Source organism: Drosophila sechellia, chromosome 2R (assembly GCF_004382195.2).
Source record: "Drosophila sechellia strain sech25 chromosome 2R, ASM438219v1, whole genome shotgun sequence".
Lineage (NCBI taxonomy): Eukaryota > Metazoa > Arthropoda > Insecta > Diptera > Drosophilidae > Drosophila > Drosophila sechellia.
The window spans coordinates 6,634,542-6,647,363 of record NC_045950.1 but is presented as its reverse complement, the minus strand read 5'-3'; the positions used below and the strand labels follow the sequence as shown (position 1 = coordinate 6,647,363).

Sequence of the window (12,822 nt, the reverse complement as noted above, 5' to 3'; positions counted from 1 at the left end):
GATCTATATGTGTGACTTACTGAAAGAAAACTTACGCTAGTGTGCTTATTTTCGATAGACCCACGCACACAGTCTCATGATTTCACTCGCTCTTCACTTTTAATTGGAGGCTCGTTTTGTATACGTGAACGGGAAAGCCGTGCGATCTATGGAAGTGTGCGATTTTTGCAGGCACTCACAAATACCACCACATTGCTCGCCGCTCTCTCGCTCTCACTATCCGGCTATCGGTGTGCCTGTATGTTTGCTGATGTTGGTGCTATGCCTCTATTTACCAATACCATTTAACATTTAAATGCGCTCTGGCTCTCTGTTTATGTTTGAAGCCGGCAAAACTGACAGCTGAACCGGATCAGCTGTTTTGATACCAGATCCTAAAGGAATTGGATCTGGGCTGATTGGGTTATTTGATCAAGTTTAAGCTAAAAGAAATATGCAAAACTGTACCTTATTTTGCGTTACATCTAAAATGTTCGTCACAGAGTCCATATTTGTGTGTAGCCCCAAGCAGGTTTTTTAAGGCCCCTGTTCAGATTCACACAAATATGGAGACCCCGCACGAGGCCTCATCATTCCCCTCACAATGTCCCTCAATCTTCACTAAGTTGATTGTTAGTCTACACGCAGCACCAGGTACTATACATACGTATGTACATATATGATACGATAATCCAGCGCCCGTTCTCTGTCTCTGTCGCTCCCTCGAATCGCATTGATTCAGTCGGGTATAAAAGGCAGCGCGCTCTCCCAGTCAGAATTCAGTGAGCAACAAGTGTGCGAGCTAATAACAGCTACCAGCTGAGCAACTAACAAGTTTTTTCCAAGTGAATAATCAAACAGCAAGATGCGTTTGGGACAGACCGTACCTAACTTCGAGGCCGACACAACCAAGGGGCCCATTAAATTCCACGAGTGGCAGGGCAACTCGTAAGTGCCATCAAACCCTTTTTCTCTGATCGAATCTCACCAATTCTCCCTCGGATCGCCAGCTGGGTGGTGCTCTTCTCTCACCCCGCCGACTTCACGCCCGTCTGCACCACTGAGCTGGGCAGGATTGCGGTGCACCAGCCGGAGTTCGCCAAGCGGAACACCAAGTGCCTGGCGCATTCCGTTGACGCATTGCACTCGCACGTGGACTGGGTGAACGACATCAAGAGCTATTGCCTGGACATTCCCGGGGACTTCCCCTACCCGATCATCGCCGACCCCACTCGCGACCTGGCCGTCAGCCTGGGCATGCTCGACGAGGAGCAGAAGAAGGATCCCGAGGTGGGCAAGACCATCCGCGCCCTGTTCATCATCAGTCCGGACCATAAGGTGCGCCTCTCCATGTTCTACCCCATGTCCACTGGTCGCAACGTTGAGTAAGTACCTCTTTCGGGCTACACCTGTTGTTAATCTCAACTGACGATGCTGTAATCTTACAGTGAGATCCTGAGGACCATTGACTCCCTGCAGCTGACTGATCGCCTCAAGGTGGTGGCCACTCCCGCCAACTGGACCGTAAGTTTCTCTACCCACTTAATGCAAACTGTTCCGAACTAACTAATTCTGTTTCATAAACAGCCTGGCACTAAGGTCATGATCCTGCCCACTGTCACCGATGAGGAGGCTCACAAACTCTTCCCCAAGGGATTTGACAAGGTATCCATGCCGTCTGGAGTAAACTACGTTCGCACCACTGAGAACTATTAAAGACCTACCAGCATGTATTTTTCTTCCTGTTGTGCCATAAAAAGTTAATTACTGCTAAATAAAAATTATATATTCTGAAACTATTACTTAAAAACATTCTTATTTTAATAAATATTATTTTGTCACAAAATTGCAAATGAATATTTTTTTTATTTTAATAAAATGAAAAAATTTGTATAGCAATATCGATAGAAAGTCGCATAGCAAAAAACTAAATGAAAAATCGTCGACAACTTTTTCAAAAGTGTGGGCATGGCAATTTGCACAGGCGTTGACTGAAATTTGCATGTCTAAACTCAACTGTATAGCCTTATTAGATCCGAACTCACAGATAGATACCGCCAGATCGACTTGTCTAGCAATCATGATCGAGAATATATATACTTTATAGGGTCGAAAACGCTTTCTTCTACCTGTTACATATGCACATTGCAGTCTTGAAATAAAACAAGAGAGGATGCTATAGTCGAGTTTTCCGACTATCAGATACCCTTTAGTCAGCTATTGTGAATGCGAACTCGAAATTTTTCTGGGATATCGATAGATATTGGGGAATACCGGTTTGGTGGCTTTATGGCGTTAGAGCATGCTGGGCAATAAGTTTTTTGCAAGTCTAATAAAAATATGAGAAAGCGGGACAGACTGCGGAACCGACAGCGGAACTGATATCTGTCCCGATCTCTGTCCCGCTGTCTGACCCGTTGTCAGTCCCGGACGGACAAACATGGCCAAATCTACACTGCAATTGCTTCTAATAAATATATCATATACTTTATAAGGTCAGAAATGCTTCCTTCTATATATTATATACTTTTCAATGAGTAACCGGGTATAAGACTAAACAAAGCAAGTGCAGAGTAAAAATTGAAATTGTGTAAAAATATAAAATACATAGCACCTCCTGTAATTCCAATCTTTATTGTACACTAATAATATATATAATAATAATAATTCTCTGTGGTCCTGACATAGTTTACTCCTCATCGGTGACATTTGTAGAATCATGACCTTAGTGCAAGGCTATTTGGGAAACGGGTATCTGATTATAGCGTTCTTTGTTGCTTTTATAATTTGTTTGCAGTTTTTAAATATATTCCTAGCACACCCAACTAGCTGACTAATGGATAGTCAAGTAAAGCGACTATAACATTCTCTCTAGTTTTGTAATATTTTGTGAGGGCAAAGCTGACAAAATAATATTTATTAAAATAAGAATGTTTTTAAGTCATAGTTTCAGAATATATAATTTTTATTTAGCAGTAATTAACTTTTTATGGCACAACAGGAAGAAAAATACATGCTGGTAGGTCTTTAATAGTTCTCAGTGGTGCGAACGTAGTTTACTCCAGACGGCATGGATACCTTGTCAAATCCCTTGGGGAAGAGTTTGTGAGCCTCCTCATCGGTGACAGTGGGCAGGATCATGACCTTAGTGCCAGGCTGTTTATGAAACAGAATTAGTTAGTTCGGAACAGTTTGCATTAAGTGGGTAGAGAAACTTACGGTCCAGTTGGCGGGAGTGGCCACCACCTTGAGGCGATCAGTCAGCTGCAGGGAGTCAATGGTCCTCAGGATCTCACTGTAAGATTACAGCATCGTCAGTTGAGATTAACAACAGGTGTAGCCCGAAAGAGGTACTTACTCAACGTTGCGACCAGTGGACATGGGGTAGAACATGGAGAGGCGCACCTTATGGTCCGGACTGATGATGAACAGGGCGCGGATGGTCTTGCCCACCTCGGGATCCTTCTTCTGCTCCTCGTCGAGCATGCCCAGGCTGACGGCCAGGTCGCGAGTGGGGTCGGCGATGATCGGGTAGGGGAAGTCCCCGGGAATGTCCAGGCAATAGCTCTTGATGTCGTTCACCCAGTCCACGTGCGAGTGCAATGCGTCAACGGAATGCGCCAGGCACTTGGTGTTCCGCTTGGCGAACTCCGGCTGGTGCACCGCAATCCTGCCCAGCTCAGTGGTGCAGACGGGCGTGAAGTCGGCGGGGTGAGAGAAGAGCACCACCCAGCTGGCGATCCGAGGGAGAATTGGTGAGATTCGATCAGAGAAAAAGGGTTTGATGGCACTTACGAGTTGCCCTGCCACTCGTGGAATTTAATGGGCCCCTTGGTTGTGTCGGCCTCGAAGTTAGGTACGGTCTGTCCCAAACGCATCTTGCTGTTTGATTATTAGTTTCACTTGGAAAAAACTTGTTAGTTGCTCAGCTGGTAGCTGTTATTAGCTCGCACACTTGTTGCTCACTGAATACTGACTGGGAGAGCGCGCTGCCTTTTATACCCGACTGAATCAATGCGATTCGAGGGAGCGATAGAGACAGAGAACGGGCGCTGACTTATCATATCATATATGTACATACGTATGTATAGTACCTGGTGCTGCGTGTAGACTAACAATCAACTTAGTGAAGATTGAGGGACATTGTGAGGGGAATGAAGAGGCCTCGCCATATTTGTGCGACTCTCGACAGGGGCCTCTAAAAACCAGAATGGGGCCTCACCCAAATGTATACTTTGTGAGGAAAACATTCTAGAAGCATCGTAAAATTAAGTACAGTCTTGCATAATTATTTTGCTTTAAACTTGATCAAATAACCCAATCAGTCCCGAACCAATTCCTTCAGGATCTAGTATCAAAACAGCTGATCTAATTCAGTTGCCAGTTTCGCCGGCTCCAAACATAAACAGAGAGCCAGAGCGCATTTAAATGTTAAATGGTATTGGTAAATAGAGGCATAGCACCAACATCAGCAAACATACAGGCACACCGATAGCCGGATAGTGAGAGCGAGAGAGCGGCGAGCAATGTGGTGGTATTTGTGAGTGCCTGCAAAAATCGCACACTTCCATAGATCGCACGGCTCTCCCGTTCACGTATACAAAACGAGCCTCCAATCGAAAGTGAAGAGCGAGTGAAATCATGAGACTGTGTGCGTGGGTCTATCGAAAATAAGCACACCAGCGTAGGTTTTCTCTCAGTAAGTCACACGTATATATCAAATGGATTTCGGGAAGTTGGATGGGCAGATCGCATACTCAGAAGGCAAAAGACAGTACGCACGAAAGCAACCCAAATGGGAATCAGATTACAGTATTAAATACAAATATCGTATATGCAGTGTGTTACAATTCAATTGCTAAAAGTACAGTCCGTACATTCAGCTGAAAATCTGTTGTAAAGACGCAAAACCATTTGCTATACTACGTATATGTATTTTGTGGTAATTTTCCATTCCTCGTCGCTTACAATATTTCAGGTTGTTTGTAAACAACCTCAAATTTGTAGTCAAGTGGGCAAAAGATTGCGTTAGTGTAAGTGAGAGCGAAGGTCTGGCGCAAGTGAAGCGGTTTAGTGGAAGTGTGTGGAAGAGATCAGGAGGAGACAAGGACGGAATGAAATAAAAGAGCGAACCGGGTGATCAACGATAGTCTAAGTTAAAATCGTCATCGATATTTTAAGCGCTAAAAAGATTTCGAGTTAAAATATTCTTAAAAATAGATGTTTATAGAATTGAAAATGTCCTCTGATTAGGCCTTTTTGACAACTATTGCGTCTTTATTTTTAATAGCAATTCAAGTGTTGGTATTTCAAATTACTTTTATTGTACTGCTTATAAAACGAATGCCAACTAAAGGCTTATACAAATTTCTTATCAATATCACCGTGTCAAAAATAAGATAACGACTATCTTCAAATTTCATTCACCAAAATCGGCATCAATGGCAAAACTTTCTACTTGGGCAGCCTTCTTTTGGTCAAGATCTGGCAAATTCCCAGTCCAGCAGAAACGGTACCAATAACTCCCATGTAAAGGGATGAATGCTTCATGCCCCACAAGTAACCCCTTGGCAAACTGCAGATGGTGTGAAGCAAATCGATCGAAAAGTGTGCAAGGGACAAAACATCAAAGTGGCTCAGCTTATAGCCATCTTGTAAGAAAATCCTTGATGTTCTCACGACGTTTAGGTATGCAGAGACCATGCTGAGTATGGAGTTCACAAGGCGCCAGGTCTCCTGTTTTTTGACATCGAAAACTTTGTGCCTGGCCAGCCAGCAAATGGTGTCGACCGGATAGAAAAGCAGATCCACCGCATTCGACATCATCGTCAATACAGCCGTAATGCGATCCGGTTCATAGTCGTGCAGTCCGCTGTCCACAGTGTACCGAAGCACAGGTGGCTCCCCAGAGTCTTCTGCGCCCACATTGTTTAGGTCTGGACTCCTCTTGATTTGGTATCCTATTACCAATTGGGCACTTTGGCATAATACCTCCATCAAAACCTCTCGAGCTCTACAGGAATCGAGGAGTTCACCGATCTCATTTATAAACTTTGCCATAATTGTATGCTACCGGCTTATGTGAAGAGAAAATCTACACTGAATTGGCTGAACGAAAGCGAAACATATAGCCCAACTCTCGTCCGATGTCGATAACAAGAATTTAAATTCGATTTATTCGGTTCTGGGTGTGGCTATCGCTGATCTGACCCGGTTCGTTCTCGCCCGTTTACTCTCTTTCACTGCTTCCCCTCCTCCATCCATCCCACACCATCGCTAATCTTTCAACCAACCAACATTCGCGTGGCCTCCGCATCTCTCTCCTTCCGCACTCGCCTTTTCCCCTCATCCACAAAATCCACTTTGTTATTGACAAACAAGCCAGAAACCGATGGAAAATTACCACAAAATGTGTATAAGGCAATGCACAGGCTGTACTTTGATTCATTTTATTGTTTGCATGATTTTCCGCACGTATTTCTTAGCACAAAACAGTTTAATATGTAGTGTTATAATTATTTAATTCTACTCCATGTTTATTCCAAAGCAATGTCTCTTCATGCGAACAGTCTTTTTGCGTCTAAATTAGCTTTCTGCCCATTCTACCTCCCAAAACCCATTCTATCTATATGTGAGACTTACTGAGAGAAAACCTCTGCTGGTGTGCTTATTTTCGATAGACCCACGCACACAGTCTTATGATTTCACTCGCTCTTCACTTTCAATTGGAGGCTCGTTTTGAATACGTGAACGGGAGAGCCGTGCGATCTATGGAAGTGTGCGATTTTTGCAGGCACTCACAAATGCCACTACGCGGCGAGTCGCTCTCTTCCTCTCTCACTACTCACTTATACTCTTTGGAAAGTGATCAGCTGTTGGGTCAGCTGTTTGGTTTACATGGACAACTTTTGAAATTAGCCACCAATTCTGGCTTATTTGAAAATAATTATGAAATATACACTAGATGTGCTGTACTTTTAAGGCAACTTTTAGAATTTCATCACAAAGTCCAGAGTTTCACGAGGTTGGTACATGGCAACATTCAAAAATAGAGGCGTTCGCAACAGGGAGGCCTTGCCCACATACATAGCTGTACATTATATCGGTGTATATAAGTATGTACATACATATCAGTGAAAATAACACTGTCGCTAACTCGCTCACTGATCGTCTCGAAGCAAGTGGGTATAAAAGCCAGCGATCTCTCTCCCTCGGAATTCAGTTGGCAATTATCAGGCAAACTAACAAAAACAGGCAAACAACAAGATCCATAGACAAGTTTTCTAACCTATTCAAAATGAGTTCCAATTCTCTGTTCGAAACCGACGAAGATGTCGCTCAGGCCAACAAGTTATCCCGGAAAGTGAAGGAATCCCCCTTCATGCTGGTTGGTATTGCCGGATTCGTGGCCGCAGGTTTGGTTGGAGCCTACAAATATCGGAACCGAGGCACCATGAGCACCAGCGTCTTTCTGATGCAGTTGCGTGTGGCTGCCCAGGGAACCGTCGTCGGATGTTTGACAGCCGGATTGGCGTACACAATGGCCAAGGAGTACCTGTTCCATGAGGAACCGAAAAGCAATACCAGGCCAGGCGAATAAATAAAGTATAGTAGGATTATTAGCCAAAGACCAAACATAAATACATCAAATGGTGACCGTTAATTAAACTGTAAGTATATCTGTGCAAAATTCTGAGTGAACAACAATTAATTTCATTTTCCCAACAGCATCAAATTGCCTACCTCCCCACCGTCATCGAATCAAAAACGGTAGAACAAATTTTTCTAGAATTTAATAAAGTTCTGCAAAGTATTAGCCATCAGGTTTAATCATATTTAAAATTAGTTAACTATTAAATGTACACAATAAAGAACGTTTCAACCAATGAACCTAACATATATTTTACTCACAAATATGACATCTATAATTTTATAGATCAATTCAATAGTCAATTTTCTAGACTATCAGATACTCCTTATTCAGCTAGTGGGAGTGCGAACGAGAAAGTTTACCATATGTTTTATAAAATAAATACATTTTAAAGGCGTTCATGCGGATGGACAGGTCCGCCTCAACTCGGATATTGGTCATGATCAAGAATTTATATGCCTTTAATGGTCGAAAAGGCATCCTTTTACCATTTTATCATACTTTTCAATGAATCCCAGTATACCCTTTCATTTTTATTTTCTGTTTTTATATTTATTAAGTGATAATAATACCGTTTACTACTCTACGACTAATGACTTTAAAATCTGATTCATACCGGATAAGTACACTATGAGTTTGATAAAATAAAAAAAATCCGAATTATTTGTCAAAGAAAAGCTACTTTCTCATTTTTCTTTATTGTTCAATCAGTCCAATAGCAGCTATATGATATAGTTTTAACTTATTAACCACCTGCAATGGAAATATACCGATAGACTGTGTCATTTACTTCCTATGAAACTTACGATTGAAATCACTACACCCATCCACATGTAAGTTTTTTTCTTTTTAAAAATTTGCAATCTAAAAGAACATCACTATTGCTGCAATTCCCCTAATTCAAAGGCACATTAAATTGGATTACATTGAAGTCCAAAAATTTGTTATATAAAATAAATTAAAAATCGTTTGGATATGTCGTTAAAATAATTTTTATTTAAATAAATGAACTGCACTTTTAGTATGTGTGAGGGATTATGGTACATATGTAATTTGAATTGATCACAAATGGAGAGTGGTTTTCTCAGTAGTTATCCGTGGTGCGGACGTAGTTTACTCCGGAGGGCATGGAAACCTTGTCAAATCCCTTGGGGAAGAGTTTATGAGCCTCCGCATCGGTGACATTGGGCAGAATCATGACCTTAGTGCCAGGCTGTTTATGAAACAGAATTAGTTAGTTCGGAACAGTTTGCCTTCAGTGGGTAGAAAAACTTACGGTCCAGTTGGCGGGAGTGGCCACCACCTTGAGGCGATCAGTCAGCTGCAGGGAGTCAATGGTCCTCAGGATCTCACTGTAAGATTACAGCATCGTCAGTTGAGATTAACAATAGTTGTAGCCCGAAAGAGGTACTTACTCAACGTTGCGACCAGTGGACATGGGGTAGAACATGGAGAGGCGCACCTTATGGTCCGGACTGATGATGAACAGGGCGCGGATGGTCTTGCCCACCTCGGGATCCTTCTTCTGCTCCTCGTCGAGCATGCCCAGGCTGACGGCCAGGTCGCGAGTGGGGTCGGCGATGATCGGGTAGGGGAAGTCCCCGGGAATGTCCAGGCAATAGCTCTTGATGTCGTTCACCCAGTCCACGTGCGAGTGCAATGCGTCAACGGAATGCGCCAGGCACTTGGTGTTCCGCTTGGCGAACTCCGGCTGGTGCACCGCAATCCTGCCCAGCTCAGTGGTGCAGACGGGCGTGAAGTCGGCGGGGTGAGAGAAGAGCACCACCCAGCTGGCGATCCGAGGGAGAATTGGTGAGATTCGATCAGAGAAAAAGGGTTTGATGGCACTTACGAGTTGCCCTGCCACTCGTGGAATTTAATGGGCCCCTTGGTTGTGTCGGCCTCGAAGTTAGGTACGGTCTGTCCCAAACGCATCTTGCTGTTTGATTATTAGTTTCACTTGGAAAAAACTTGTTAGTTGCTCAGCTGGTAGCTGTTATTAGCTCGCACACTTGTTGCTCACTGAATACTGACTGGGAGAGCGCGCTGCCTTTTATACCCGACTGAATCAATGCGATTCGAGGGAGCGATAGAGACAGAGAACGGGCGCTGACTTATCATATCATATATGTACATACGTATGTATAGTACCTGGTGCTGCGTGTAGACTAACAATCAACTTAGTGAAGATTGAGGGACATTGTGAGGGGAATGAAGAGGCCTCGCCATATTTGTGCGACTCTCGACAGGGGCCTCTAAAAACCAGAATGGGGCCTCACCCAAATGTATACTTTGTGAGGAAAACATTCTAGAAGCATCGTAAAATTAAGTACAGTCTTGCATAATTATTTTGCTTTAAACTTGATCAAATAACCCAATCAGCCCAGATCCAATTCCTTTAGGATCTGGTATCAAAACAGCTGATCCGGTTCAGCTGTCAGTTTTGCCGGCTTCAAACATAAACAGAGAGCCAGAGCGCATTTAAATGTTAAATGGTATTGGTAAATGGAGGCATAGCACCAACATCAGCAAACATACAGGCACACCGATAGTCGGATAGTGAGAGCGAGAGAGCGGCGAGCAATGTGGTGGTATTTGTGAGTGCCTGCAAAAATCGCACACTTCCATAGATCGCACGGCTCTCCCGTTCACGTATACAAAACGAGCCTCCAATCGAAAGTGAAGAGCGAGTGAAATCATGAGATTGTGTGCGTGGGTCTATCAAAAATTAGCACACAAACATAGGTTTTCTCTCAGCAACTCACACGTATATATCATGTGGGAATCTGATGGTTAAAATAAAAGATCTATTCATAATGAATATTCAAAATGCAGCAAGTGTTCAATTTATTTATAGGGTTACCGTTAACGCAATCGGCTTCACTTCCAAAAGCTCGACCTTATTTCATTACTAGTGCGGTCGTAAGAGGGTGCTAGTTATAAAGTCTAATCTAAGAATTAGACTATCTAAGAAATACAATCTATAATAAACGTTTTGTAGCAATTTTCCACTATTTATCAGTTTCGTGTTGGTATTTTTAATCGGAAAGGGAGCATAGTCTAATTTTGGGAATGTGCGTGCATCTACAGAAAATATAATTTGTTTTTATCGTTTGTCCAACCTTAAAAATATAATAACCCACATAGAAATAACAATTAATAAAATTAGTTTAAAATAACTAATATCGAAAAATTCGATATTTCGTAACCCAGCTAATTTAAGCTCACTTGAAAAAACAACGCTAATAATAACAAACAAAAAAATTGTTGTTTCTGACGACTTCTCTTAATTAAAACTTAACTTAACTTTTTACTTAGAGACGCAAGCATTTCCCCGGGAATTCCTCGGTTTTCAGGCACATACATATATGCATTTTCTTCATGAATATCTTGGTAATTAACCTTACATTTAAATTCCCTAAGAAATTCCCCGGAATTCTTCTGAATTCCTTATTCCTAGCTGCTTAATTGAAAAAAAATCAAACTTGCTTCGTCGCTTCGAATCCTTATCGATTCCCGCCTTCTATCCCTCAGAGACGTTTTAGGTAAATAAAGGTAATTTATTATACACCTTTAGTGGCGATGTTACTTTTATTATTTATTAGTACGGAAAGTTTGATATAGAAAGTAATCGAATCTGGCTAAATTTTTAGCGCTTACTTTGTTATTTACTTTTGTATTCTTATCTCGTCGTAGGAAATACTTTACCTTTAAAAATGTTTGAATACAGAAGTTAAATTTGGCCACGCATATCGTTGATAAAAACTATCCTTATAAATATGTTACGTTTTAAAAGAGCAATCAGAAAGAAACCCACCGCCAAAAGAATGTATATAAATATTTGTTTTCGCCTGAAAGTATGACCCACCAGACTATTTTTTTTTTACAACTGTGATGCATTGACAAAATGGTTTACGAACGTATATAAACCAATATTTTGGTTGAGACTCATATTAGTGTTCCGGAAGCTATCCTATTTCCGCATCGCTGACTGTTGGAAGAGCTTTTGCGCCTGAAAGCTAACGCTTGAAGTCAGCTTCCGAACAGCTGATTTTGATAAGCACCTTCGCCCACGCCGCATGTTTTCCTTTCTGCCTTTCTTCTTTCCTTCTTTGCTTTCGCTTTGCTTTGCTTTTTGGCGCTCCGGCTCAGTTCAAATTTAGCGATGCGCGCGTGCGGTTGCTGAGCGCTCCAAACATAACGGTAAACGGTCCTCGAAACTGTGTTTTGCCATATTTGTCTTATCGTATCGCCGTACTTTGGGCCTAGGGACCGCCCCGTTCGTAGTAAACTCGCATATTCTGACAAAGTGCACACACCTTTTGGCAGGCGGCGAAAAGTTTGTGTCCGCGTAAACTTTTCCACTTGTGTTTGCCCATGCGGTGCGCCTGTGTGTGTTTGCCAACTAATCCAAACATGTGAACCCACAAACAAATCATCTTCAACACTATCCACCCAGTCGAACGGAGCGTTTTCCCAAGTGATCTGATCGCCGCGCCGTAAAAGTTTTCCCTTGACCAGCGCTCTAATGGTAAATGCAACGATAAAGTTGTTTTCCGAAATTCGGCGAAAAGTTGCCAGCCAACTGTCCTCATAAAATATGCCAAGACATTTACATCGCCCGGCCCAACTGCTTTAAGCCCGCTGGCACCCGTTGGCCATCAAAGTGTTAAAGTGCTATAAAAAAAGGTACGAAAACATACTCCCTCGACGGCCATTGAATAATGCATTCAATTACGAATGTCGCCAAAATAACAAAAAAGCAAAAAAACCAGCAACAATTTATGCGCACGTGAGGTGTGGGTACAAATGTTATTATTCATATGTACAAGCTCTTGTTTACTTAGCCTAATGTTCTCTTTCGTAGCGACAATTAATATTTAAAGTTGCTCTTGTAATTCATGTTGAAAGTAATTAAAGGATTGTTAAGTGGGTAATGCTTTTTGTTGGGCAGGCAATTAAACATAAAGCTGGCCATTTGAATTAAATTAGCTTAATACGTACTATATACGACTTTAAAACTTGTTTGCTTTGGGCAATAACACTGTTAAAAATAATTGTTTAAATATTGCTAAAAATATAACAATAAAACATAAAGATGGCTGGAAAACCACAAAGTTCTTAAAACAAGGAAATACTAAAATACCTTTAACTACAGTTCCGCAATAAAACAGACACACCATTTAAAGTGT

General features: G+C 42.1%; 6 protein-coding genes across 7 annotated transcripts in view; 3 read left to right on the top strand and 3 right to left on the bottom strand.

Annotated features, from left to right (window-relative positions):
• The first annotated feature begins 757 nt into the window (after window positions 1-757).
• On the top strand, window positions 758-1,781 carry LOC6608513 (peroxiredoxin-6). The gene is made up of 4 exons (XM_002033211.2): window positions 758-927; window positions 990-1,364; window positions 1,428-1,503; window positions 1,567-1,781. The coding sequence occupies exons 1-4, from the start codon at window positions 845-847 to the stop codon at window positions 1,693-1,695; spliced, it is 663 nt and encodes a 220-aa protein (XP_002033247.2). The 5' UTR covers window positions 758-844; the 3' UTR covers window positions 1,696-1,781.
• A 1,141-nt stretch (window positions 1,782-2,922) lies between these two features.
• Window positions 2,923-3,956, bottom strand: LOC6608512 (peroxiredoxin-6). The gene is made up of 4 exons (XM_002033210.2): window positions 3,775-3,956; window positions 3,338-3,712; window positions 3,199-3,274; window positions 2,923-3,135 (listed from the first exon to the last, which is right to left on the bottom strand). The coding sequence occupies exons 1-4, from the start codon at window positions 3,855-3,857 to the stop codon at window positions 3,007-3,009; spliced, it is 663 nt and encodes a 220-aa protein (XP_002033246.1). The 5' UTR covers window positions 3,858-3,956; the 3' UTR covers window positions 2,923-3,006.
• A 1,272-nt stretch (window positions 3,957-5,228) lies between these two features.
• Window positions 5,229-6,678, bottom strand: LOC6608511 (peroxisomal membrane protein 11C). The gene has a single exon (XM_002033209.2). It carries the CDS (start codon window positions 6,037-6,039, stop codon window positions 5,434-5,436), a length of 606 nt encoding a protein of 201 aa, XP_002033245.1. The 5' UTR covers window positions 6,040-6,678; the 3' UTR covers window positions 5,229-5,433.
• Window positions 6,679-6,688: 10 nt separating this feature from the next.
• On the top strand, window positions 6,689-7,869 carry LOC6608510 (HIG1 domain family member 1A, mitochondrial). The gene is made up of 2 exons (XM_032716105.1): window positions 6,689-7,649; window positions 7,708-7,869. The coding sequence occupies exon 1, from the start codon at window positions 7,097-7,099 to the stop codon at window positions 7,577-7,579; it is 483 nt and encodes a 160-aa protein (XP_032571996.1). The 5' UTR covers window positions 6,689-7,096; the 3' UTR covers window positions 7,580-7,649; window positions 7,708-7,869.
• An 825-nt stretch (window positions 7,870-8,694) lies between these two features.
• On the bottom strand, window positions 8,695-9,665 carry LOC6608509 (peroxiredoxin-6). The gene is made up of 4 exons (XM_002033207.2): window positions 9,483-9,665; window positions 9,046-9,420; window positions 8,907-8,982; window positions 8,695-8,843 (listed from the first exon to the last, which is right to left on the bottom strand). Exons 1-4 carry the CDS (start codon window positions 9,563-9,565, stop codon window positions 8,715-8,717), a joined length of 663 nt encoding a protein of 220 aa, XP_002033243.1. The 5' UTR covers window positions 9,566-9,665; the 3' UTR covers window positions 8,695-8,714.
• Window positions 9,666-11,804: 2,139 nt separating this feature from the next.
• Window positions 11,805-12,822, top strand: part of LOC6608495 (potassium channel subfamily T member 2) — a 100,237-nt gene continuing 99,219 nt past the window's right edge. For both annotated transcript variants that reach the window (XM_032716701.1, XM_032716695.1), the window contains exon 1: window positions 11,805-12,319. The gene's annotated coding sequence lies outside the window, so the exon portion shown is untranslated. The remainder of the gene's footprint in view (window positions 12,320-12,822) is intronic.

Bases quoted from the DNA above. Each gene is read 5' to 3' on its own strand.
- LOC6608513 (XM_002033211.2), top strand. From the start codon at position 845: ATGCGTTTGGGACAGACCGTACCTAACTTCGAGGCCGACACAACCAAG. The intron at 1,365-1,427 runs GTAAGTACCTCT...GTAATCTTACAG, and splicing joins TCCACTGGTCGCAACGTTGA to TGAGATCCTGAGGACCATTG. The intron at 1,504-1,566 runs GTAAGTTTCTCT...TTTCATAAACAG, and splicing joins CCACTCCCGCCAACTGGACC to CCTGGCACTAAGGTCATGAT.
- LOC6608512 (XM_002033210.2), bottom strand. From the start codon at position 3,857: ATGCGTTTGGGACAGACCGTACCTAACTTCGAGGCCGACACAACCAAG. The intron at 3,713-3,774 runs GTAAGTGCCATC...TCGGATCGCCAG, and splicing joins CACGAGTGGCAGGGCAACTC to CTGGGTGGTGCTCTTCTCTC. The intron at 3,136-3,198 runs GTAAGTTTCTCT...TTTCATAAACAG, and splicing joins CCACTCCCGCCAACTGGACC to CCTGGCACTAAGGTCATGAT.
- LOC6608511 (XM_002033209.2), bottom strand. From the start codon at position 6,039: ATGGCAAAGTTTATAAATGAGATCGGTGAACTCCTCGATTCCTGTAGA.
- LOC6608510 (XM_032716105.1), top strand. From the start codon at position 7,097: ATGTACATACATATCAGTGAAAATAACACTGTCGCTAACTCGCTCACT.
- LOC6608509 (XM_002033207.2), bottom strand. From the start codon at position 9,565: ATGCGTTTGGGACAGACCGTACCTAACTTCGAGGCCGACACAACCAAG. The intron at 8,983-9,045 runs GTAAGTACCTCT...GTAATCTTACAG, and splicing joins TCCACTGGTCGCAACGTTGA to TGAGATCCTGAGGACCATTG. The intron at 8,844-8,906 runs GTAAGTTTTTCT...TTTCATAAACAG, and splicing joins CCACTCCCGCCAACTGGACC to CCTGGCACTAAGGTCATGAT.